A 25,150-nucleotide genomic window follows, 5' to 3' on the forward strand; every position below is an offset into this window, starting at 1 on the left:
ATGTTGGTCGCAGGGAGAGAAACCCGTAACACAATGAATTTATTGGAGCCAGACATGATATTCAAGGGGTTTGTTGGGTCTGAGTCTTGCTAAAATAAGTCATCTACAAGCAACTACATGCGGCCGACGGTCCGGGTGAGTTGTCAACATCACCGCCTCTTAACAAGACATAAACACAATACAATACTCTGTATATATCACTAGATCAAGTTCACTTGCAAACACAACTAATGCCTAACGCCTTTATTCATTTACTGCATTGCCTATCTCATATGCTAACAATCTCAAGACATGAATGATGATGACCTCTGTATCCGTAAAGCAAGCCGTCCGTGACCCATTTCTTACAATCATACACAACATGATGCTTCCTCGTCGTGCGCAATAAAAAAAAAAGCCCAAATTAACCTTCTTTAACCTCCCTTTATTTAGTCGACATCCTCCTGTCGGCTGCGTCGGTATCCACGCTCCGCCCTGCGGGCACGGCGCTCCTCCCTAGCCCTCTCCCTCTCGAGCTCCCGGAGCTCAGGCATGGGGTGGTGGTAGCTCTTGGTGCCCAGGTCGCTACCCGAGTCACCAGTCGTTCGGGTCACCTGCGATCCATCTAGCAGGCTCTCAGTAGCCTGACTCTCGGCACGAGTGTAGCTCTCGGCTCGCTGGTAGTTGTAGTCTCGGCGCGCAGCTCGGCCAGCCTCACGGAGACGTCGGGCCTCAGCCCGCATGCGCTCCTGCTCACGGTCGGCACGGCGGTCAGCGACAGAGTAGACCTTGCGGATACCACCGCTGGGCTTCGTAGGTGTAGTTGTAGGTGTCGTCTGGCGGTCAGAGAGAAGAGTTGTAGAGACGTTGGATTCGGTAGGGTTCGTAGATCCATCCCACTGCGAGCCTTCGCTCTCCTTGTTCAGGCCGCCCACGCGAGCAGCCTTCTCATGTCGGTAGTTTCGAAGTTCCTTCTTGGCGGAGCGCTCAGCATCCTCATCCTCGACACCGTCCTCGCCAACAAAGCGGTGCTTGGGCTTCTTGCCCTTCTTGACGCGCTCGCGGTCTCGCTTCTCTTGCTTGCGACGTCGCTTCTCACGCGAGTAAATGTCGCTTGCTCCCGCCGTGATGCCGCTCAGTCCCGTGGTCTCAGTAATGACAGTCTGACCATCATCATTGTGATCATTGTGGCCATCGTCATCTGCCACGTCCTTGTACACACTGCCGCCGCCCAGGTTTGTCGGTCGTGTTGCGTTGGAGAGAATTGTGCCGTTGGGACCGGTTCTGCGAAGAACAGTGGACTTGTAGTCATCCCAGTCTGTTTCCCTAAAGTGGAAGCCACCGTTCTTGGCCCAGAAGAAGAACCAGATACCACCAGCAACGAAGGCGACACCGATTAGTGCAAAGAGAAAGAAGAAACCGGCGTTGCTGATGTCGTGGGGGTCGAAAGACCCCGACTCAGGGTCGACTGTAGGCTTGTGTCTATCATTCTTGTCGTCATCCTTGTTGTCATCGCGGGCGAGAAGCACCTTCGAAGCCTCGAGGAGGTGGCCCGAGACGGTGGATATGGCCTCGGTGGCACGAATGCGGATGGGAGCGGGCGCCATGATGATTGTTGCTGATGGAATGTGAAGGTCTCGGTCGGAGACAAATGTATGTTCGGGCTGGGCTTAAGGTCGCTGGAGCCCCAGCCGAGCTCAAGAGTGATGCGATATGCCCAAGTGCAGCTGTCGTAATGCTTGACCCGAACGGAATTGTTCAGTCGATAGTGGCTGTCGTTGTGTGTCGTTGTGTGGTTTGGATGAGAGTGTGGTCCTGGAAAGAAATGGAGTGAAAAGAAAGAGTGACGCGCAAGTCAAGGTGTGAGAGCTTGTGCTTGGTTAACCCAGAAACGACGCCCGAAAAGCCCGTGGCTGGGGTGTGCCCAAAGAGGTGGCTGGCGAGTCAACGTTTAACTCACCTCAACAGTCTTGAAAAACTTCAAAAATGCACAGTTTAAGCCTTGCAATCAGCATAAATGGCCCGATACACGAAAAGAAGGGTTTGAATACTGGTTCTTCTCTTGCATCCGCTCTGTGGTCGTCGAAATGTCTCTAGATCAGCCATCTCGAGCTCTAGAAAATGACGTCGAAGTAAATAATCCGCCCACTGACCCGGCAACCACGAACTGCGCTCCTCCCCGATCAATCCAGTCCAATCAATGCAGTCCACGACTTCTATGCCCCACTTCAGCCCGGAATGGGCCCACACCACCTGCCAAAGATAGGTTTTACTGAAGCCACCCCTTTTTCGATGCCCGCACTCCCTCCAAAGCTCCCATCCCCGGAGACCCGAGACGAGACCCCGGCCCAACCCACGGATCAAAGATGTTGTATCGGCATCGAAACATGTGTCACTCACGAGACAAGCCTCATGTTGTCCGGCTGGATACTCATCAATGTGCCCAATCTTGCCCCATTGTTTAGTGTTGGCCCTGTTCATGCTTCAGGAATATGAGACTTCCCCTGTCCCGTCCAGCCCCTGATGCAATGCCCCAAGAGACCTGTCAATATCGTGATCATGGCGGCATGTAGTCTGAACCATGGGGCTGGGAGCGATATATCGGTAACTGTCTTACAGACCTGTCGACAAAAGGTGACCCAGCAGATCAATGCTATAACCTAATTGCTCTCATGCATTGGAAGAAGAGTGCATTGATCAATAACAATTATCAGATCGCTAGTGTGTCAAGTGCGTAAGACTTGTGTATCTGAGACAAGGAGTAACGAAACATATAACTTTCATGCTAACATCAAACATTCCTAACCCCGTGGATTCATGACGGCCACCCACGCTTGAGAAAATCACATTCCTTTCCAGTCGCCCCATCCTGTCCATGCAAACTAATGCTAACGTCCTTTACCCAAGCCCATTCCTCCTTTTAGTCCCTTATCCGTAATCCGTAACCTTTGTACCCCAAACCGAGAACCAGACGTAGGAAGGGGAACTGATCTGGGCAGACGCCATCGTTCACCTCCTCAACAAGTCAGATTCCCACGTGATTCGAACAACAGAAGAGAGAAGCGAAACGTAGGTCATGCCAGTCGTAACAAATGATTATTCTCTGCAGGGCAGCAGATGAAGGCGCGAACCTCCTTTGCCCGTACAATCTATCGTTCTGGTGACGCGGATGGAATAAGCGGTCCAGCCAAGTCAACTTCCTCCTCTTGCGCCATGCTCAACAATGCGATACAATAGCCGCACCCGATACCATGGCTCACATAGCTTCCCCCAGGGATGCATGCAAGTCCGGTTGCAATAAACCAAAGAAATAACCCGGCGAGCCTGCAAACTTCCAAACTCACCCCAGTCCAATCCAGGGGACAGGGAACCATCATGATGAACTAGGTAGCCCCAAACCTTCCGCCAAATAAACGTGTCGGTAAAGCTCCAGCCAATTGACAATCTTCCGTCCCCATGGATAGGACATCCTTGTATCCTTTAATACACGAACCAAACTTGGACACCCCTTTGAGTGTACGTGATTTCCAAGACAGGACGGCCTTCAATAAGCGCTGTTGGTATATGCGAACTGAGGCGGAGGAGGACGAGGCCTAGAAACATGCCAACGTTCCATGTCCTTCCACCATCACCGCTTTTGGGTATCAACTTTTCCTGCCATGAGGCCAATGAGTGGGCTTCAACCCACAAACAAAACCATAGGGATACAGGCTCAATAAAGAATTCCATGCTCAAATGAGAAATCGAGGAGCTGCACAGCACACCATGTCCGCCAGAGGCCCATCGCAGAGACGGCCGAGATTAAAGGCGGACACTGCCGATTGCTGTGACAGTCCAGGCACGAGGAAAAATAGAGATGAGAAAAATAGAAATAAATAAAAACAAAATCCAAAACAGTGCACGCTGATATCATCAACCGTATCATCTCTCATAAGCACAAATAATCATCAGTAAATGTAGTCGTCGTGGGCAAATGTCGGGTCGTAGGGAGCATGGCTCGGGGCGTAGTTGCGGTGCGAGTCTGACTGACTGGGAGCGCGAGCCCTGTAAGGCAGAGCCTTCTGTTCCGGCCGGGCCCTGACGTCCTCGATCTGGTAGATGGTGCTAGCCCGGTCACTACCGACACGAGAACCGCCAGTTCGGCTGGTAAAGGTGATCTCGCCTCCGTCAGCGCACTGGATCTCGGCACCCGGCACTCGTACGACGGCTGAGCCTGAGACTTTGATGGTGAGGTTGTCGGTGTCGCTGGATGAAGACCGAGTGAGACCAGTCGTGTTGCTTCGCTTGTACTCGCTCTCGTCACGGCTATCACTGCTCCTGCTCCGTGTCGAACGGCTGCTGCCACCAGTAAGGCGAGGGTTGCTAGCCTTGCGTAGGGTCTCGGCAGTCAGGGGCATAGCTGGGCCACCATTGATGTCGTCCTGGTACCGCAAGGCGTCCATGTACTTGTCCTCCTCAAGGCTCACGCCTCCACCGCCCAAGGCACGGTCAGGACCGGGTCCATAGAAAGACTCTCTGCGACGCCGAGCAGGCATGATGTCGACACCAGGCTGCTCGTAGGCGACGGAGGGACGTCGAGTACGGGTCAAGGCTTGGCTGCGATGGTTGTAGTTGGGCTCAGGAGACATGTCTTGGAACAGATCGGCGTTGCTTGCAAGATCCTCGTCATCGAAACCTCGCTGATCAGCAAACCCAACACGGCTACGAGTGGTGGGTGGAGGCCGCGAGGGAGTTCGAGGCTTCGACCGAGACAACATTTGCTGAGGAGGTGGTCGGAACGGAGTGGTTGGCGGCAATGCGGACTTGGGCCGCGGGATGGCAGCAGGGGGCGGCATAGCCCTGCGATCCTCCTCATTTTGCTGTTGCTGATGCTTCTTGGATCGAGAGGCACGTCTCATGAGGCGAGGGTCGGCCTCCTCTTCGGGCTCATCCTGAGGATATCCAAAGGCAGACGGTGGTGGTGGCTGCCGGAAACCAATGGATGAAGCAGGTCGCTCAAAGCGACCCCTGAGGTGTGCACTTGCAGCCTGCGAAGGCATGTCGAAGAACCCAGGGCCGCCATGCTGAGAACCAGGCGAGGGTGGCACGCCGACTACAGAAGGAGACGGTGCTCCGGGATAGACAGGCGGTGGTGGAAAAGAGCCTGTAGGGAAGGACGGCTGAGAGTGCTGAGCATGATGCCAGCCGGCGTGGGCAATCGGAGGAGTGCCGGCCTGGCCAGGATAGTAGCTGTTGGGACGGGTCTGGGCGCGGGGGCGGCCTGTGACGGCAGGCTGCTGGATGCCGTAACACGAAGGATCTTCGACATGGCCTCGGCGGTATTGCTGAACGACAGGCTCAGTCCGGGACTGAGTAAGAGATGTGGGACGTTGCTTCCTGGCAGGCTTGGGCTCGCGTTCCTTGGTTGGTTTGGCATCGGCGCGGACTTTTCGTTGCTGTTGCACGGCTGCTTCCTTCTGCTTCCGCTCCTTGCGACGTTGTTCCTTGTTGCGGTCCTCACGGTCAGGGTTTCGGCGTGAGCGTTCCTCTCGGCGAGGGTAATCCTCCGAGTCGGTTAAACCATCACTAGGCGACGAGTCGGATCTCCGGTTGGAGTACCGCTTGTCGCCGCGGGATTTGCCAGTGTTGGGACGCTCCTTATAGGAGGAGCTGACAGGAGCCTCCGAGACGGCATAGCGACGGGTTGACTCAATGCCCTCAACGTGAGAGCTGCCAGAATCCTCCTCTGCGTCCTCGACATAACAGACGTGATGCTTCGACGACATTGTGGAGTTGGAACACGGGGTGGCGCGATCAGAGTTTGGTCGCCCTGTGGAAGCGTTTGATCAAAGAGGGGGGTCGTCAGTCTCCAGGAATGGCCGCACTAGGGCGGGACGGGACGGCGAGTCTATGCAATCGCAGATGCGGGTGGTGAGAGTGTCGACAGCGGCGACGATATATGCAATCGCGTACGCGGTGCTTTAACGTCCCCTTCTGTTGAGTCGAGCGGCAGACATAGGAGAGTTGCCGGGTTCGTAGTAGATGAGAGCAGCGCAGGCTGGACGAGTTGCGGGTAAAATATTGCTGCAGCTGAGAGGGTTGAAGAAGGCGGTGACGATTGTGGCATAGACTAGGGCGTGATGATGGAGACACTAGTGACGATGCCGATGAATGAAGCTGGAGATGGTCAAGATAATAAGCGATGCTCGACTTGAAGCGAGAGCAAGACGATTGAGACGAGGAATAAGAAGTATGTTTAAAAGACAAGGTATCGAATTGTCATGGGGGAAGGGAAGAAGAAGGAGGGGAGGAGGGGAAGAGTCGATGGGCATGGGATGGATGGGATGGTCTGTTTTTAATAAAAGTGGTGGTAATTTCAGGGCAGAGGGGGGTGTGGGGGGGGCGTGAGCAATCCTGCCCACCCATCCAATGCCTGCGCTAAGGACTATCCACAACTTACCTATCCACTGTCGTGGTGCAGTCTGGTGCAGTGGAATGGCCCAGCGGTACCGGTAGAGCACCCAGAGCCCGCTAACGTCCGCTGTGGCCTTTGAGGCCCTGTCTGCCACGCACGTTGAGTCCAGCTCAGCAGCTACCTATGACTAACATCGCCCAAAATATTCTCGAGGCACGCCTCAGTCGTCTGCTCCTCGAGACGTCCATGCCAGACTGAGAGAACAACAGGGAGAGTGAGAGAGAAAATTTGCGTGTGTGTGCGCGCGTGTTTCGTCAACACAGACACAGCAAGTGCGGCGAGTGAGATGGGGGAAGCAGCAGGCGTGTGGGTTCAGGCTGTGGGCGTGTGAGTGCGAGAATGGGCAAGTGCGACCCAGCAGCACCGCAACGCTGCAACACAGCACAGGAAGCAAGGGGGGAGGAAGGAAGGGAGGGGTGCACCTAACTCACGGGACGATCAGTCAAGCGACTTCAACGCTGGAGCCAGCACAGCACTGCACGGCCTACCTGCACCTCCATGCCGCAACCACGTCAAGTCGACGAGGGCAATGACGGATACACTGACACAAAAACAGAAACACACGCAGAGAGACACAGAGATCTTATCTCTTACTCGCTCATGACAACCGTGATGCTCCGTTCCAGGCTGCCTCGATTCATCAGCGGGCATTGGGACCAGCGAGGTCAGAGCCAGTGGGGGAACTCCCTCCAGTTCGCACTTCATCCATCCAGCAACGAACGACGCCTGCCAGCGCCAGCACCTATAGCAACTGCGCAGCACGACGTCTCTCCTTATCGTCCATCCCAGACACCAGCCACGGGCATTGGTCCTCGCCAGCCGCTGTTGTATTCGTCAGCAGCAGCAGTCGTCAACAACAACTCATGGGACAGGGGAGTCTCGAGAAACAAACGATTGTCTCTCGCTACGGCCCGCCTCGGCAAACTCGTACTCGCGTTCTTATTCCCCTTCTTCACTTCACTCAACCCATCGCTATAGGAGTCGTTTCTACTGTCAATATTCTTTATTCTAATTCCTCCTCAGCCTCCCGAATTTTCTGCTCCCGCAACGACTCAGTCGTGATGGCAAGAATCATGCCAGAAATAAAGAGGTGGGGTGCATAGCGGCAGCTTAGAGGGGTGTTTGGACAGGGGCCTGCAGCTCCGTCTGGATCTCTGCGTTGGCTGTCTCTCAAGGGAATGGATTATGGATCCCATCCCGCCCAAAAGCACCAACAAGCAGTGAGCTGGACGATGGAGCTGCCGCCGAGACTCATGACATCGTTGGATTCAAGCTGGGGTGTGCCTGGTTGAGTCAATGGCCAGACCAGCCCTCGGTCGCTCACGCCGTTTCACTCGCTGGCGTTCCTGGACGAAGCCTCCATTCATCCCGTTTCGACCTATCCGCAGAATTCTCTACAGATATAGACCATGTTCAGCACAAGTCTGGGCTGACTCCCACTCGCATCCCGAATCCCAGGGGATAGCCGAAGTCCACCTCGGACAATTGGCGTTTAGACGACCCACGGGTTGCATTCATGACCATGGAGCTGCCCAGCGACAGGTGAAACCGTCAAAATGGGCAAAAGGGCGAGCAGCCATCAAGCGGCACGGAGGAAGTGAGGCGGTTAAGCTGGCTTGCTGACGATGGCTTAGCGGCTAGAGGCCCCGGATCCCAGATCCCAGAGACCCAGTGCTTGCTGTCAGGCTACCCACGAAACCGCACCGCCGAGAATGGATCTGATCTGTCGACGCAACCCCAGATAGTGTCCCGAAGGCCCGCAGCTGGACGCGTTTGATAGGCTTCCCGGTCGCGCCTCGAGCTTTGTTGAGAGCCTTCCAAGCGGGTCAGGGTGTTGTCTGACAGGGAAGTCCTCACAAGGCCTGGCACCGGTTGCAAGCACGCAGGCCCAACTGTGGAGCTGGCTGCCGGCCGCCTCATCCAACGATTCTTTCGAATTTTCCCTCGCCTTTCCCCTCTCGCGGATTTTTCTGTGCTGGTCCAGCAAGTTCTGTCCTTCCAGTCACGCCAGGCCAGGTCATCCGTCCTGCCTGCCAGCAGCCTCCACCACACACACCCTGGTGAGGCTGTTACACTCCCTACTCTTCCACTTGGAAGGCTGACGTTGTGCCTCTCTCACTTACAGTCATGAGCTTGCAATAACACGGCACACAGGGAAATGCGAACGACCAGTTCTGAGGAAATGCACATTTCGAGCCCTTGCCCTAATCCATACGCCAACTCTGTGTATGCCGTGCTCTTCTTAAACCAACGGCCATCCTAGTCGGAACGTTGGAGGAAGCACGGGAAGAAGCTTCGCTTCAGACAGGGTTCTCTGAGACAAGGAGCCATTAGCCGGGCCGCCCCCGCGACCTTGACGAGAGTGGCAGATTGATTGACGATACCGGCTATCTCGAATCGATGCCACACAAGTTTCTGACAACCAAGAGGTACAACTGTTGAAGCAAGCTCAGGTTTTGTGCTTGAGGATGAGCTTGTTTGGCACCACATTCTAATGCCGGCCTCAAAATGAACGAACTCCTCCCTCTACATAGAAGCCAGGACACTGCGACGAGACCTCGTGGCAGGGATGCTGTCGCCGTGCGTAGCAGCCAGACAAGCCTCTCTGCTATTCTAAGCTTGCCATCGCGTAGCACCAAAGCTTGATGTGGTAGCACAAGGCCCATTGAGCGGGATGGCCACAACGGACCTTGCCAGGCTCTAGCAAAGCCTAGAGAGACTCTTTGATACCCATGGACCGTTGGGTACATACATGGCCGTTAAGGCGCCGATACAAAAAGCTTGAGCGATCGAGAGGGGCGTGTTCCCGCAGACGATTGGAGGGTTCAAGGATTTGTCCGTTGTCGCCCCTCCTATGCCGGGTTCTGGCGTCTCCATTGATCTACACCTCCACTGAGTGCCGTGCTTAGGCCGCTTCCGGGCTTCACCTTTGTGCCTAACTGGGCTGCCCTTTGCCAAAGTTGGTTCCAGTCCCTGGGCTCAGGTATCAACAAGGAACCTAATCGACGTCAACCGGAAACCACAGAGAACTGAAACGCGGGGTGCACGTGGAATACAGCAAGCCCGTGACACGATGAACCTGGTTGTGGCATGCTATCGGGTTATCCTGAGTCTGGGGTTAAATCCACAACTTGACAGCCACGGTCGAGACTATGTGAAGAATAGCTTTGACTCATAGGACAACGAGGGGTGTCGCGACGACATCTCACCACGCCCCCTATCTCAGTCCAGGTTCGTCTCCTCCTCGAGGGACTGCAAGAAGTCCCTCGTGTTTCCACACCCGCCCTCATACCCTCCCCATCGTCTCAAGATTGCAAGAGGCCAGCTTCGAACCGACCCAGCTCATTCCACGAGTCTCTTCGCCGCCAGCTCCTCATGCACACTCCTGCTGCCCAAAACCCAACGCCCCTACTCGGCTAGGCGCGTAACCCCAACCTCAGTGCTCATAGGTCCAAGCCTGCCATTCGGGCTCGGTCCTTACCCCTCTGCCCAGCCCGGCCTTTGACCCCCGTTTTCCGCAATACCTCTCGGGCGGCCGCATAATTCTACTCCGCCGGGTACAGGCGATTCGGGGAGGGTCCCGTACGATGGAGGCCCTGCTCGCAGCCATCGACACGGCATGGACTCGTGCCCAGCTTCGCGACCAGTCCGGCTCAGGATGGACGGTTTCAGCTCCGTGTCCGGAAGTGACTCATCTCCACCATCCTCCGGTCCGATCTTCTCTACTGGCCGCTACTCGTCCGGAGGCTGACCTCCGTCTCCTCCGCCCAAACATCGGAGGTCAGCTTTTAGCCGTATCAGTCTGGGGAGCTCCTCATCACTCAAGTTGAGTTGGCAGAGTCGAGCTGTCACTTTCGTTCTCGTCTCCAAGTCGATCACGAGGGCCTCGGCATAAACACTCTTGAAACAATGCCTATGTGGTCTACTTGAGATTATCAAGCAAACAGACTTGTTGGACATCTTGCTTACCTGCAGAGGCAATGGTTTGTGCGTACCGGCGGGAGCATCAGTCAAGGCCTGCAGTACGAAGCATCGACTAAGTGACATGCCGAGTTTCCATCGACAAAACACGCTGCAGGTTCTTACTCGATCTATATCTGTCTAATGGAACCATGGCCTCGAATTCTAGCCCACCCACTCCTCTTTGCCCTACACCCTCCCCAAGGTGAGCATCTTGAAGGACTTTGGCCACCTTCATCTTGCACGTCTGGACACCCACTCACTGTTCTGGTCACTGTGTCGGCCTTCAATTTTTGCCAGCAGATGGACTTTTCGGTCAACTCAGGGTTCTTGATTGGCCTTTACTCCACGTCCGGACGGCCCGTTGTCACGCGCTGTACTTCCCAAGATCTCCAGAGCTATTGCAGTCTCCTGCTGTGTTCCCTCACTCTGCCTATCCATCTCCAGCAGGCACAGGATCGAGTGGATGGGTGGAAGTCGTCAACGGACTCGAGGGTGGTGTCTAGCTGAAGCTGACGGGAATATCCCTGACCGCGGTCTCTCGGATGGCTTGCTTTGGCGTTCAGATTGTGGGGGGATAGGCTCGACGTGCATCCAAGGCATTGACGCATCTACAGGGTGTTGGGCAACATGAGTGCCACACGCATCTGGGCGAGTCACGACAGGACGGCTCTCGTCCTTTCTGGCAATCGCCGAAACATGTCGATTGGGATGCGGCTCTTGCGAACCAGCTCTCACGGCTTACATGGACGACATGGGAATAACTGAATCCGCAGAGCATTTTGATCTGACAGCAAGTTAGTGAATGAATGTCCTTCAAAGGGTTGACGCGTCCATGGACAAAGCTCGTCCCCCCTCGGAACGACAGACCAGGCTAGACCGGAGCTACTGTACCCAGAGCTACTAGTCGCGGGATGACAAGCATACCTGCCCTGCAACCATCGTGGACATGGACAGATGGACTGGGCCGATGCTCCAGGCCTCTGTTTCCTGGGGCCGTGGGCTTCCAGCTTTCGGTTGACCTTGCGCAGCGAGTGACCATTCCAAGGCAAATAGTTCAGCTTTGTTTGTTACATGCTGCTGCACGCAATCGCAAGTTGCATAGCACCACCCAGAGATGTGGCCACCTCCTTTCGATGGCTCCCACCCACCCAATTTCTCTTGGAACCCAGCATCGCTCCGTCCATGCTCAACCTGGCAGCCTCTCAGAGAAGCATCACTGACATCGTGTTTCCGGATTCAACCGTGAGAGCTGATGGCGAGTACACAAGGTGTCGGGACCAGTCCAAACCCCTCTTCTCCTCCACCATCTCCACTCACCGCTCTTTCAAGTTGCCCCTCCACCTCCGTCTAGATGCCTCTGTTCTCCTCCCGAAGAGCCTCAAGTCCCGAAAGTTTCCATCCGCCACCAAAGCCTTTGCCAGCAGGCCATTTCATGCGAGATAAGATTGCGTAGAAGCGGATGGAAGTCGGGGAGGCAAATACACCGTCTCACGTGGATGACTTGCTTGGAGCCAAGTTCAGGGACCAGCAAGTTTAGTAAGATGCCTGTCACTGCTCAGGTGCCTTGCCCTCGGCTAGAAGATGATCAGCATCGTAGGCTCCTTTGCATCCCTCTTGTTTATTGATGTACCTGTTGTATCTCGCGTCTCCTGACAGATGCGCAGACAATATCTGCCGACACCAATGGCCCAATCGTCCTCCCGGGCTTCATGCTGTGTCTTACTGTGATCGGTCCCCATTTACAAAAGCACCACGGCACTAGGTGACTTGTTCCATTGACACTCTGGTTGCACTTGTACGTATTGTGGCTGGCTTGGTACGAATACTTGTTTCCAAAGAGATCGTGACGGTGCTCGATGTTCCCGGTCCGTCAAATTTGCAGACTGGTGCCGACTTAGCCCGCACGTACTCCCAATATCAATGCATGGGAGACATGCTGCTTGAGATTTCCGTGCTCGGACAGAGACCAGCCATGCGAGCCGAGTCTCAGGCCATGCTCGCTGATTCTCCTCATCATGCATCACCCTGCGTAGCACCCAGGTTCATATCCTCTTATCCATCCATGCTATCCAATGACGGAGGCCTTACTTGAGTTGAGAGTATTGGCTACCGAGCTGTGCTCAGAGATCCCGTCCGAAAGCCTCCCTCGTCTATCCCTCAAACCACAATGTCCAGGTCTGATACGACAGGCCGGTGATCAGATACACGAACATCGTCATCAAAGAAATTGGCCAGGACACCAAAGGTTTTGATATGGGCTGTTCGAGGTTCCTGGATGAAGAGAAAGTCGATGCGTGCCTCCTCCCAGCCTTCTCCGGAGCTATCGTACTTGCCGAAGCTTGTGTAAGTGATCTGATTCCCGTAGTGAGCGCTCTTAGGTAGTAGATGAGAGATATCAGACATGCCCGAGTCAGGTGCTGTCATGATCTTGTACCCGCCGTCGTTGGGGGAGCTGTTAAAGTCTCCCCCGACGAGGACAGCCGACGGAGAGCCCGCGCCTCCGGAACCCCACTCCCGGGCGAACTTGATGAGGAGCTTGGCGCTGTTCTCCCGGGCCTTGACGCCGATGTGGTCGAAATGGGTGCTCATGACGATGACGCGCGTCCCCGTACCGCGGTGCAAGAACTCGCCCATAGTGACGATGCGGTTCAACACAGCGTCCCAGCCGCGCGACGGCTCAAAAGGCGTCTTGCTCAACCAGCGTACCTCGGAGCGCTCGCAGCTCCAGTTGTCGCTGCGGTAGAAGATGGGTGAGAACTCGCCGTCATGTTCTCCAGAGCCACGGCCACGACCAATGTGCGACCAGCCATCGCCGAGGCGTGACTGAATATCCTTTACCTGCGGGTACAGGCACTCCTGCAGGCAGATGAATGGGCTCTCATGGCCAGCAGTGATGAAGGATAGCTGGTTGACCAGCTTGGGGCAGCGGACGTCCCAGGGCTTCTCATGGGGCTCAAAGTTGGTCGTCGCGTAGCGGACGTTGAAGGTGACGATGCGAAGCGGCATCCGCTCGCGGGTAGATGAGATGTCCATTCTCAACAATGCGCCCGAGGGGATGTCGCCGACTCTGGTCATGGTGGAGGGGTTGAGGTGTTGTCTGTACGGCGTGGCTTGGCTTATTAAGATGGGATCGTCAGCAAGGCGGAGAAGGCTGCGTCTGCTGAGGGGTTAGGTAAGTGGGACAATGAGAGGTTCAGGATGAGTGTAGTAGTGAAAGATGTTTGGATGTTGTTATGAAGTGATGAGACGCGAAGGCGTTGGTCGTCCAATGAGGTCATCACGTGGCTCGAGAGTGTAATGCTGAGATAGGAATAGGGCATTTCCCCGGATTTGACAAGGGTAATCATCCATTCATCATAACTGAGGCTATGTTCATCATAAAGAGGAGGCTGGGGTTTCATGAGACTCGGATTAGATTAAGTAAACTCGACCGGGCGAACTCATGTTTTGGCGTTGTTTCAAATGCAGTCTTGGATGAACCACATCCATATAGTTACAATCGAGGTCCAGCCATCACAATGTGGCAACAAGATTGAATCCATTAGTTGCAATCCTTGACATCGTAACTTATAAACCGTTACAAATTAACTAGACCTTGTCAACATGTTCAAACTTAGAATCAGCATCCCCCTTCGCAACTCTCTCTGCCTCGAGCCGAGCAACGCGGCTAGGAGTAAAAGGAGCCCTGACATTGGATTGTGAGAACAGTTCATCCATATCCTCCAAAGCAAGCCCTATAGAGGTCGTTAGCTGGATAATTACTGGATGTGACAATTGAGAGGGTCGTAACTCACCCTTAGTCTCTGGCACGAAGAACCAGGCAAACACAACCATAGTGAAACAAAAAGACCCATAGACAAAGTACGTGCCGAATCCGCCGCGCCCAAGAGTTGCAAACATGCTGGGGGTGCTCTTGGCGACGACAAAGTTGAAGAGCCACTGACTGGCCGTGGCCATGCCCATCTGGAGGGCACGCATGCGCGCAGCAGGAATCTCCTATGCACCAGTTAGTCTCTACGATAGAGTACACATTTTGATGATCAACTTACAGAGCAGTAAGTCCACACGACGGGGCCCCACCCGAATTGGTACACGGCGGCGAAGATGTAGATGGCCACAAGGGCGACATATCCGGCAGCGCCAACGGGAGAGTCAACGTGAGGAGGATCGAAGCGAACATAAAACCCAACATAAAAGAGGGCTAAGCCTTGTACAATTCCGGTCCACAAAAGGCTTTTTCTGCGGCCTAGCGTGTCGGTCACAAAAAAAATGAAGACGGCGCACGACACCATCTTCACAACACCATAGATCCCAGTCGCGAACAAACCAGCAGACGACGACGAGAGGCCGACGCTCTTGAATATGCTGGGACTATAATACGTCATCGCATTCGTACCTGTAAGGTTGCTCCACATCATGAGAGTGATGCAGAGGAACGTTCTTCGACGGTAGGACTTCACGGTGAAGGCCTCCTTGACCAGGGTGAGCCCGGAGCTGTTTGCAGCCAGGGAACGCTCCTCCTCCAGCTGCAGAGATATGTTCTCCATCTCGTCTCGTACGTAGGGATGATCTTCGGGCAGTCCTCGAAGCTTGGCCAGCACAGCGAGTGCCTGGATGGGGTCGCTCTGGGCGAGGAACCGGGGGGACTCGTTGGCGAACATCATTCCGAAGAAGAGAATGACGGCGGGGAGAGCTTGAAGAGCAAGAGGAATAATGTATTGGGCGTGTCCTCGGACATGCAAAAGGCAGCCATAGTTAATCCAGAACGCGAGCTGTTGAGTTGTCAGTTTGCCCCTAAGCATAGCACCCACTCATAGCAGTGACAACTTACAGTCAAACCAGTCACAATGGAGAGCTGGTAGCAGCCTGTTAGAAGTCCTCGAATACCCCGTGGGGCATTTTCAGAGACGTAAAGAGGGTTGACGGTAGAAGCGATACCGACAGCGATACCAGTGATGAATCTATCGCATGTCAACCCAGATCCAAAAGGTCTGAAGAGTTTTCCCTACCTTCCAGCGTACATGGCGGCCAGATGACCGCTGGCAGCAGCTTGCATGGCAACACCAATAAATACCAGGATGGATGCAGTCATGAGAGACAGTCGCCGGCCGATATAGTTGGCCAGCCACATGGAGATGAGACAACCGAGGAAGGATCCAGCCTGAATAGTCGAGACGATATTTGACGACAGGTCGGCGAGGACGGTCGCGGGTTTATCGGTGAGTCCGTACTGTCTTTGCGGCCGTTAGTCCATGGCAAGAAATGGCGTTCAAGTATAGTTTCTCACTCTTTGAAAGTGTCCATGGTAAGGACGCCGCCCATGACACCCATGTCCATCTTGAGGTCATGTCAGTCTCACTACTTTCACATTCTAAGAGCAGGTTCTTACACCAAACAGAAGTGCACCACCGCATGCCTAAGAGGATCATTAGCACATCACTACCACATACTCCGAACAGCTTTAGGTAAACTCACTATCAGGCTGACCACAACCGTCCTGAGGTTGTAAATCTCAGGAGGGTCAGTCTTGATGGCGTCATTGCGAACAAATTTCTGTAGAAGCATGATGTCGATGAAAGACGAGCGACGAGATAGACAGACTTCTGCTGATCGAGGTGCATCTTTGGAAGAGATGCATGTTGTTTAATACCATTTCTTGACGACCCCATCGCGAGTCAGTCTCCGAGTGTCTGCTAGCGACGGTAATAGACGGAGCCTCTTCGCCAGTCGAGCCACCCCGCAGAAACCTTAGCTAGAGCTATCCACGAGATGGCAAGATACATCGCTTAAGACCCCCGCCTTTCTCCGCATATTAGATCTCGTCGAGTCCGGGGAAATGGGGCTAGCCTGGTTGGCTTGTGGGCCAACCCGCCTGGGGTTTCGGCTGTAGACGGGATCAAGACACACAGATTGCGGAGATGAAGGGAATGGGGAGACGGTGTGTTTCTTCCACTAATCGCGAGGTGGGAATATGGTCTGGGCAGTTGGAAATGTGGCTTGGGTTATTGGGGTTCGTGGGTAGGGGATCTATTGCCGTCTGGAACCATAGAGACGAGACTTCAATTCACACGTCAAAGCTTCTCACTAAAGGCCAGTTGGGGGGTAGAGGATCTTGGCTATTGGGGGTTCGATCACGAATATGATGCCAAGCACGAAGTATCAGTATTGGCCGAGTGCTTCGGTGACAAGGGAGTTTAGATAACCTTGGTCTCCGAGCGAGCAGGGACGTGATGGTTCCAAGCCAATAACATCACATCAGGAATCGAGCAGCCTTTGTCTGTATTACCAGAATTACAAAGCATTAGGTGACATGATCAAAGGCGAGTCTGCCTAGTGTTTGAACGCATAGCTGCGGCACTTATCTTACTTGTGGTAGTGCCAAAGGGGCAGGCATTTAACAATACCTAATTCAAGCGCTTTCATAACCATGCAGGTATTTAGTAAATCCTCTCCTGATTAGAAATATCATGAATGATTATGATCTTAGAAAATAAAGAAATAATGTAAAATCCAGTAGGAGCTTTATCAAGTCCCTTCTGACCGGGATGTACCCTTATGCTGAGACATAAATTACGAATGCCCTCAAAGCTACAGTTAACTCATTCTAGGTATCAAAAATCTGCTAGCATACACATCCCCATTGGCGTATCATCTTCAAGATCAGAGAGAGTAACTTCAGTAACAGTAACACTAGATGTTCTTGCATTTGCATCGCTGTCCTACTCGTTTCAATATTCTACAAAGATCCAAATCCTTCACAATCCATCCAGAGGCCTGTAGACCTTCATCCAGCGCTACAACAATCAGTTAGCAAGTATCCAAGATCTGGCGTCGAATCACTTACCATGTCGTAGGGCTTCTCGGGGTCAACAAATCTCACATCAGTGGCGAGGCGGATCTTGTTCTCGGGGTCCCTGTTCTTGCAGCTCGCGTGCACCATATAAGGGTTGTGGAAGATGACATCGCCTGCCTCGTACTCGGCGATAAGCCACTTTCTACGGGCCTCCTTGCCGTAGGCCACCGTGTCTCGGCTCAGGAAACCACCGTCGTTCATGTTCTTGTTGAAGGCGCTGATACGCTCCTCGTCGGTAAGGTTGTGAGCGTTCTTGGCAAAGTCATCCTCTGTCTTTTTACCAATATCCGTCGAGCCCTCGAGGTACATGAGTCCGCCTCCCTCGAGGGAGACGTTGCCGATGGGGATCCAAGCCGTTAGGCTGGTAGGGGGACCGGCGCGGAGGTACATCTGGTCAAAGTGCACAGGCGTAAGCTCGCTTTCAGGCACAAAGGCGCGGAGCATGGTTCTCTGGAGCATCTGAGGGTTCTTCCATCCCGTGAAGCGGCTGACAAAGTCGCGCAGCTCCTGGTCCTTGCAGAACTCGACATAGAAATCAGCCTCGTGGGCAGAGATCATGAGCTCGACATACTTGTCGCTCTCTGGGTCATCCTTGAGGCCAAAGAGGCGACGAAGGTTACCGGGTGGGAGGTATTTGCGTGTATCGACGCCTGAGAAGATGCCTTCGACTGGCTCGGTGCCATTCTTGAGGAGGCCGCTGGGGGCCATGTGTGTAAAGTAATCGCGACGACAGGCGAGGGAGGTTTCTTTGCTGATGCATCCTTTGACCTATCGGGTTGAGTTAGCCAGTGGTCCGATTGAAGTAGAGGATTTGAACTCACAAAAAGATAGCCGTCTCTCTCAAATCGCTCGTGCATAACCTCCAAGGGAGCGTCGAGAGTGGTGGGTTGAAGATATCCAATGGTGTCGGGTTCCATGGGCCCGAAGTTGGACTCAAGGCTCAAGGTAATTGGATCGGTGGGATAGTAGTGTCCATAGGGATCTTCTAAGGGTCCTTTTGACGCCTTGAGCTTCTGGACTGAAGATGTGGTGGTGTCCGCAGGGGGAGACTCGAGGCGATTAGGGGCCATGATGGTATGAGAAGCAGGTTTAATATTGAAGGGGAGATATCAGAGTACGGTGTTTCTTGTACCCAAGAGTCAATGATGAGTCTGCGACTTGAGAGGTTGGTCATGGTTGATCCAAGCGTCTCAACGAGAGGTCTTATATCCTTCCACCATGACTTTGGGGGCGACAAGAGAGAAATATTCCCCGCTTGGTGCCTCTATCGAATCCACTGAACTCATATCTTTCAATCCAATAACCGGCCATCGACGCATACTCGCTATAGCCGTCGAATCGTTGAGTCCAATTCCCTCCCCCAAAGTCGTCAGTCAGGCGGCCGTCTATAGCCGTCTACAACCTCCCCCTGTTTTTGCGGGGGTCAAATCCGTCTATTACCGCCAAAGTCTGGGGCAAGTTCCACTCTGCTTCATCATCCCCAGCCAACCCCGGATTCTCCATTTCACCCTCTGACGGCTAAAGACGATTTTGTTGGTTTTCCCTTTTGTTGCTGACATGACTAAAGGACAGGGCATCAGACAGTATCGGGCCTGCGTCAGGTGCCGTTCGCGCAAGACGCGCTGCGACTTGTGGGTCCCTTGTCCTTCTCGCCCCCTGAGCAGGCTTCATCTGACTTGAACTCTTTCTTTTTTCAGTAGAGGCACTGTTGGAGAACCTGGGAAACCTCCTTGTGCAAAGTGTCTTCGAGAAGGTGCCGAATGCGTTCTTGCTGGCTCAAGACGAGGTGGCGATTTCTCCCATCTTCGTCGTCCCCGCCAACAAGCAAAGAGGCGCCCTGAGACGGCTCTCTCCGTCTCTTCGAGCGATCATGTATCACCCAGACAAACCAAAGCCGGGGATGATTCGGTTCACGATAAGTTACAAAACCCTAGTGACGCACTCATGATGCTTTGCCATGCCGCCGGCGAACATGGCGACGACGATGCTTCCGATGAGAACCAACACACTCCAAACGGGCTGATGGACGGGTTGTCGAATGGACCTGGAGCGACGCCCTCGGCCTATTCAATACAGCCGCCTCGCGGGCCTGGCCACCTCTGCCCCGACCCAGGGCCCCCGAGTGAGATCACCGTCGACGACTATCCGCTGGTCAAGAATAGAGCAATTGACCCTATCCTCCTTGTTCAGCTATTACGGCAGTGAGTTGCCTCCACCCCACCAATGGCAATTGTAATGATTTCATGGAAACTTGCCCTAACATAGCTCAGTTATGCCGATAACTATCATCACTTCTTCCCGATCGTCCCAATAGACGTGTTGCGACCCGAATACATCCTCGACACGATAAGAGACGAATCTTTCCTACTAACTGCCATCCTTGTCGTGGCCTCAAAAGACCGCCCCGATCTTGCAGATATGCACAAGGCCATCTGGGATCATATGCGAGGGCTTATCCTCAACGTCGTTCTTGGCATGGCCAGTGTGCGCAAGGTCGGCACAGTCGAGGGACTCTTGCTCATGGGCGAATGGACCTTGCACAATCAGAGCGAAGTCGACGATGGAGATGAAGCGTCAGCGTGGTCGATAGTTGGTCTCGCTGTGAGGCTTGCGTATCTACTACGCTTAGAAGACAGGGGGTTCAAAGGAAACGACGCTGACCTCGACTCGGTCCATCGCGAGCGATTGGCCTGGACTTGTAAGCGTCTCTACTATAATCAACATTGACACCAGACTCACATTTTCAGTCACCTATCTCTCAGATCGCCAAATATCAATCCGCATGGGACAGGCCTTCTGGTGCAGAGGCCCAGCTCTATCAGCGCGCTTCATGGCCCATGACTTTCCCGCTTTGCAACCCCGGAGAGCCCGCGACGAAAATTTTGCCTCGTTCATCCAGGCTCAAGTTGAGCTGACAACCCTCTTTGGAAATGCCCACGATATCCTCTTCGCCTCGAGGTCACGGACCGCCGAACTCATGACGCGAGGCGACTACACAAAATATGTCGACGACGCGACAAAAGCCATGCACGCTTGGCAACTCGCGTGGACATCGCTCGCCGTTTCGCCACATCTGAAGAGTTGTCTGAGCCTCATGCAAGAATACCTCAGGCTCTATGTCAACGCATTCGCTTTCCAGGCCGTCATATACCGTGCGTCTGTTACCGACACCAATTCCGATCCATCAAATGGATCTAGGCCATCAATAATCTTTCCCGACTCGGCCATGGCAAGCCCTGATGCCCGGCACATATACGAAGCAGCTGATGCGGCAGAGGCTTTGATTCGGATCGTAACGGACGATATCGATCCGGTGAAGCATCTGCGTTACATGCCAGCGCGCTTTTATCTGTGAGTCGCCATTAGACATATGCAAGACATTCCAGCTAACCCTGTCAAGATATGAGATTCACTCTTCCGTCTTCCTTTACAAGGCCCATGCATGCGGGGCCATATCCTCAGGCAAGCACGTCCACACAGCTTCCCTCATGGAACGCTTCATATCTGTCCTCAAAACAGCTGCCGTCGACGAGAACCACATCGCAGCCAGATACGCGAGACTATTAGACAGACTATGGTTCCGCCGGGCGCACAGACTCGCCAGCGTCGACGACTCACAGAGCTCGAACCCGGAGCTGAGGAATCCGGGCGTGGTGGTGGACACACTATCGACTCTAGCTGATCTCAATGGGGGCCAGATGCCGTTCTTCGATGACCTGGGCTTGCAGCCATTCGACTGCACTGATACCATGGATGGCTTGTTTGCCATGCCGTCTGTCGTCTCGTGGGACCCTTCGAGTTTCTTGAACACCATGGCTTGATGCCCGGGCAGTATCCGTATATTAATGTATTATTAAACAAATGAAACAACCATGCACTTGCTTACAGTGAGGGAATGGCAGCAAGTCGCTTCACCTGTAAGGAGTTCAATGATGGATCATACCCCAACACAAGGTAAAACGACCCAGAATCGTACGAATACTTGGAAGCGCTTATAGCATTCCATTCAGGCATCTTATCTTGATTCTCTAATCTCTTCATCCTCAGCTTATATAGTGTGAGTGGCAGCCCAACCTCCCACTGTGGCCTACCCTGTCCGACTGCCAAATGTGGGCCCTCCGGTGAACGTCCGGGACCGAGCCCACAATTGCGGCCCGTGAGCGGAGGGGCCGTTCCGCTCTGACGGGCGTTTACTGTTTCTGGGTCTCGTCTATCGACCAGATTGCGTTGCGGCTATCGACGCCTCGGCACGGGGCACATGGTCGCTCTCAAATCCTCAAACAGCTCACAGTCAGAAAGGTGACATTCCCTGACCCCATCGGCTCAAGTCTAAGGGCGTGTTATCAATCAGACATTCCCGCTTGCGCGAGAATGACGATGCTTCTTGGTGAGGGGAAATGCGTCTCGGCCATCCTCCTGTCGGGGCTTGGGGACGAGAAACGACCGGAACCTCTTGTTTCCAGTCGAGACCGAGGGCCGTGGCTTGCGTACAGTAGGTGTGGGTGGTCCCCTCCGAAACCAGGGAAGATGGTCATGGGATCAGCCACGAGACAAACTACGGGCCTGGGTTGAAAGAAAAAGCAGGATTGACTTCTTGGAATCTGGGGGAGGCTGGCTGGGCACCTTTTTTCCTCAGGTCAGGTCGCACGGGGGATGAGCCAGAGGTCACCATCGTCGAGATGGAGGGGGGAATAAATTAGAAATCAGAGAGAGCCTTTACGAGATGGTATTCACAGCACACCACTCATCTTCTCCTTTTGGCCTTTCGGATGTCACCCTTTCCTCGTTAGGAAGCAACGACGATACACACGTAATATTTGGTGATCCCGAACAAGGGTCGAACAGTCTACTGGTACAGTACCAAGACGGATAAGCCGTACCCCGGTCAATTTCCTGTTCGATGATGACGATGGAGGCTCCGACCTTTCGACTGATCACTTTGTCCCGGGTTTCAAGAAAAGAAACGATCTCGTGGCTCAGACTTGCGACCACCCACCTCAGACTGACTGTACTATTTTCCAAGGCGAGCACATCTGGGGATGCCCTCGCGTGCTTGACATATGCCCAAACGTGGGCCTTGACGGATTCACGCTACAAGGACCAGACGTGCTGCAAGGCACCATGCAGGAGACCTCTGGGGGCCTCACGGCGATCGATCTCGCCTCGAATCCTCGATCGCAAATCCGAATCATGGCCAGCTCCCAGGGGGTTCAGCATGACTGCCCCTCAGAGGACCGGCCTGGCCGGACTTAGAAGAGGGGGAAGCACAGTCAGATGGTCACCTTGGAGTTGGAGATGGTGTCGTCCTTGTCTCACTCTTTATTGAAAAGAGCAACCCCCAGCCACCGCGACGCCCGTAAACACGATATTGCTCATGGTGGGCGAATGCACATTAGGACCGTATCGTTGTGTCGATCGCTGCTCATCCTTCTACGCCCTTTTACTGGCGGCTGCCGCGTTAGCTCCGAGGACCCTGCGTGAACCCGTTCATCCCACAACTGCCTATCATTCCCCATCCCCAGAAGAAGTAGAACGAAAGCTGATATCGTCAGCCACCAACTCCTTCAGCTCCTCACGAACCCACCAGCTCAAGACCCATGACTTCCCATTTCCAGCACCGCCGAGCCCGTCTAGCGTACCGCCGTCGCGGACGCGTGGCGTCGTCGTCGATGCCTCATAGGCCCGACGGGCTGAGGGCTTCACGTGCGACGGCAGCCCTGTCCATGACCACCATTCGTCTTCTTCACAAGGCCTCCCGGGGGCTTACAGGAGATTCCTAGATGTGACTGGATAGATACAGCTGTGACTGGGAGGTCTGGTTTGCCAGCCCTGTTTCTTATCCCCTCCCCCTCCCCTCCACCCCTCCCTTTCTTGGCCTGCGCGGCCTCGTTTTGGGGTGGGCACGACTGATTGTCTCGTCTGCCTGTGTCTCGCAGGCTGCCAAAAGGTGTGTGAGTGAAGTGAGCTCGTGGTCGACGGGCAACATATATAGGTGAGGCCGTATCGCCTCTCCTCTCGTGTTTAGCCTAGGAATCATCAGTTTTGTCTAGCGTTTTACCCATCCTTCTTGTCAAGTATTGAGTCAAGGACTCCTCAAAGTGCAGCCTTCGGTGTGTGACTCTCTTGGTCATCCCATGGAACAATATCAGGCTTCCACTTTCTTCAGCCTCGACAGTCCTTTTTCGTTGCGCCGGCCTAGCCGGTAGAGTCGCTTTGCCTGGTTCGCGAACCTCTCTTTTCAGTCATACATCGATCAGCTGTGGTGAGCCCTTCTCGTGCCGCCCACTTATAAAGAGCCCTTGCACGCCATCACTTGCGGGCCTCAACAAACAACCTATTCATATTCAACCCACCACTCGCATGTCTTTCATGCCGACTGAGTCTGAGATGCGGTCTCGTCGAGACTCATGGCCACCTACTCAGGTGCGCCTCAAGCCAACTGTTTCAACAAAGGATGACCCGCTTCCGTCTCTGGATGATATCGACGATGATCCTCTTACATACTTTCTCACACCGGCGCCAAACATGGACGACGATGACCTGGATCAAGTCATGATGGACTTTGACGCAGGCATCGAAGACGCCAGCCAGCCTCGTCCCATCGTCCGCAGTGTGAGCCCATCCACCCTCGACGGCCTCCGCAAGCCAGGTCTGCGCCCTATCTCTCCGGACACAAGCTCTGATATCTCAACCTCCAACAACGAGGACGAAGACGACGACGATGAGGAATACATCAGCTTCTCGCCCAGCAAGCATGGCCTCCTTTCTCTGCAAGACATCTTTGCCAACAGCCGTCCCCCCGTGCGCCCCAAGAGCCCTGCCTTCAACCAATCTTCCAACACGACTCTCCTCTCGCCGGCCTCCTTCTCCAACTCGCAGCTCCGCGGGAGGGCCCGAGGCCGCGGGCGGCACGGAGCATCGTCGCGGAACCTCACGGCGCGGCGCCGAGCGGCGGCGGGTGGTCAACTGTGGAGGGAGCCAAGCCCAGACGTGTGGTCGATCGAGGAGGAGACGGAGGAGGAGATGATGAGCGACATGGGGAGCAGCGTCGCTGCGCCGAGCGATGTCGGCGATGATGAGGTCGAAGGTGAAGGGAAGAGGGCTATGAAGCCCAAGAAGAAGGTCCGGTTCATGTTGCCGGCGAGGGAGGGTCAGTGATGGTTGGAGGACATGGTCTTGCATAACACGGTGTTTCGGTGTTGCACATCTTTTTTCTCTCTTTTATTTCTTTTCCCTTCTTTTCCCTTACCTCTTCATCTGCATGGTCGGAGTTACGAGGCGAGGCTGCATTCCCTCGGATTGATCAGTCTTGGCTGATCCATCGAGGAGACTATCAGGTTGTGCTTTTGGGTGGACTTTTGAGGCGGGATACACGGCATGGGAGCATCATTATTACATTTCTCTCGGAGCAATCCGTTTTCTGATACCTATTTGGATTTGGAGGATACCTTAGTTTTGGGCAATACACTTACTTATAACTCTCATCTTGAAGATTTGGCATTCGTGTACTCGTGGAGCATTCTTCAGTGACGCCCTGTTTCACCGTCTCGGTTGTACTCACAGCTTTGGTTACACAATTACGAAAAAGACACCTGTAACCTGTCATAAATGCCTTTTAGACCGGGATGCATGTTAACCCCGGCATGTGCACGAAAACGAGAGCCGCTCACGTTGGCCAATTGGCTCTAGGGTGAGCAAACACGACCGGGAATCCCCTCATCAGGACGGCAACGTTCCAGGGTCCAAGCCCGGGACAACGGGCACGGCATGACCTGGAAGCACAAGCTTAAACGGTTCCCGAAACATTAAATGTCCATGGGAGCTGAAAGGTCAAAAAAATCTCGTCGGTCCCGGTAGACGGGAAGACGAGAATAGCAGCGCCACAATTCCAGTTCCTACAA

General features: G+C 54.1%; 7 protein-coding genes across 7 annotated transcripts; 2 read left to right on the forward strand and 5 right to left on the reverse strand.

The window, feature by feature from the left end:
* Window positions 1-428: 428 nt before the first annotated feature.
* LRP88_12072 (uncharacterized protein) lies at window positions 429-1,586 on the reverse strand (the record flags this gene model as incomplete). Its single annotated transcript, XM_083248480.1, has 1 exon — window positions 429-1,586. The coding sequence occupies one exon, from the start codon at window positions 1,584-1,586 to the stop codon at window positions 429-431; it is 1,158 nt and encodes a 385-aa protein (XP_083095910.1).
* A 2,340-nt stretch (window positions 1,587-3,926) lies between these two features.
* On the reverse strand, window positions 3,927-5,744 carry LRP88_12073 (uncharacterized protein; the record flags this gene model as incomplete). The annotated part of the gene is made up of 1 exon (XM_083248481.1): window positions 3,927-5,744. The coding sequence occupies one exon, from the start codon at window positions 5,742-5,744 to the stop codon at window positions 3,927-3,929; it is 1,818 nt and encodes a 605-aa protein (XP_083095911.1).
* A 6,809-nt stretch (window positions 5,745-12,553) lies between these two features.
* LRP88_12074 (Endonuclease/exonuclease/phosphatase) lies at window positions 12,554-13,471 on the reverse strand (the record flags this gene model as incomplete). The annotated part of the gene is made up of 1 exon (XM_083248482.1): window positions 12,554-13,471. The coding sequence occupies one exon, from the start codon at window positions 13,469-13,471 to the stop codon at window positions 12,554-12,556; it is 918 nt and encodes a 305-aa protein (XP_083095912.1).
* Window positions 13,472-13,984: 513 nt separating this feature from the next.
* LRP88_12075 (general substrate transporter) lies at window positions 13,985-15,961 on the reverse strand (the record flags this gene model as incomplete). The annotated part of the gene is made up of 9 exons (XM_083248483.1): window positions 13,985-14,130; window positions 14,191-14,392; window positions 14,446-14,597; window positions 14,793-15,168; window positions 15,228-15,357; window positions 15,406-15,630; window positions 15,684-15,733; window positions 15,786-15,812; window positions 15,872-15,961. The coding sequence occupies 9 exons, from the start codon at window positions 15,959-15,961 to the stop codon at window positions 13,985-13,987; spliced, it is 1,398 nt and encodes a 465-aa protein (XP_083095913.1).
* A 1,190-nt stretch (window positions 15,962-17,151) lies between these two features.
* LRP88_12076 (phytanoyl-CoA dioxygenase family protein) lies at window positions 17,152-18,319 on the reverse strand (the record flags this gene model as incomplete). The annotated part of the gene is made up of 3 exons (XM_083248484.1): window positions 17,152-17,190; window positions 17,241-18,017; window positions 18,071-18,319. 3 exons carry the CDS (start codon window positions 18,317-18,319, stop codon window positions 17,152-17,154), a joined length of 1,065 nt encoding a protein of 354 aa, XP_083095914.1.
* An 874-nt stretch (window positions 18,320-19,193) lies between these two features.
* LRP88_12077 (uncharacterized protein) lies at window positions 19,194-21,070 on the forward strand (the record flags this gene model as incomplete). The annotated part of the gene is made up of 4 exons (XM_083248485.1): window positions 19,194-19,450; window positions 19,520-19,947; window positions 19,997-20,600; window positions 20,650-21,070. The coding sequence occupies 4 exons, from the start codon at window positions 19,194-19,196 to the stop codon at window positions 21,068-21,070; spliced, it is 1,710 nt and encodes a 569-aa protein (XP_083095915.1).
* Window positions 21,071-23,618: 2,548 nt separating this feature from the next.
* On the forward strand, window positions 23,619-24,407 carry LRP88_12078 (uncharacterized protein; the record flags this gene model as incomplete). Its single annotated transcript, XM_083248486.1, has 1 exon — window positions 23,619-24,407. One exon carries the CDS (start codon window positions 23,619-23,621, stop codon window positions 24,405-24,407), a length of 789 nt encoding a protein of 262 aa, XP_083095916.1.
* Between the last annotated feature and the right edge of the window lie 743 nt (window positions 24,408-25,150).

This window comes from Fusarium phalaenopsidis (assembly GCF_050370095.1).
Source record: "Fusarium phalaenopsidis strain FUZ10S chromosome Unknown contig_32316, whole genome shotgun sequence".
Classification (NCBI taxonomy): domain Eukaryota; kingdom Fungi; phylum Ascomycota; class Sordariomycetes; order Hypocreales; family Nectriaceae; genus Fusarium; species Fusarium phalaenopsidis.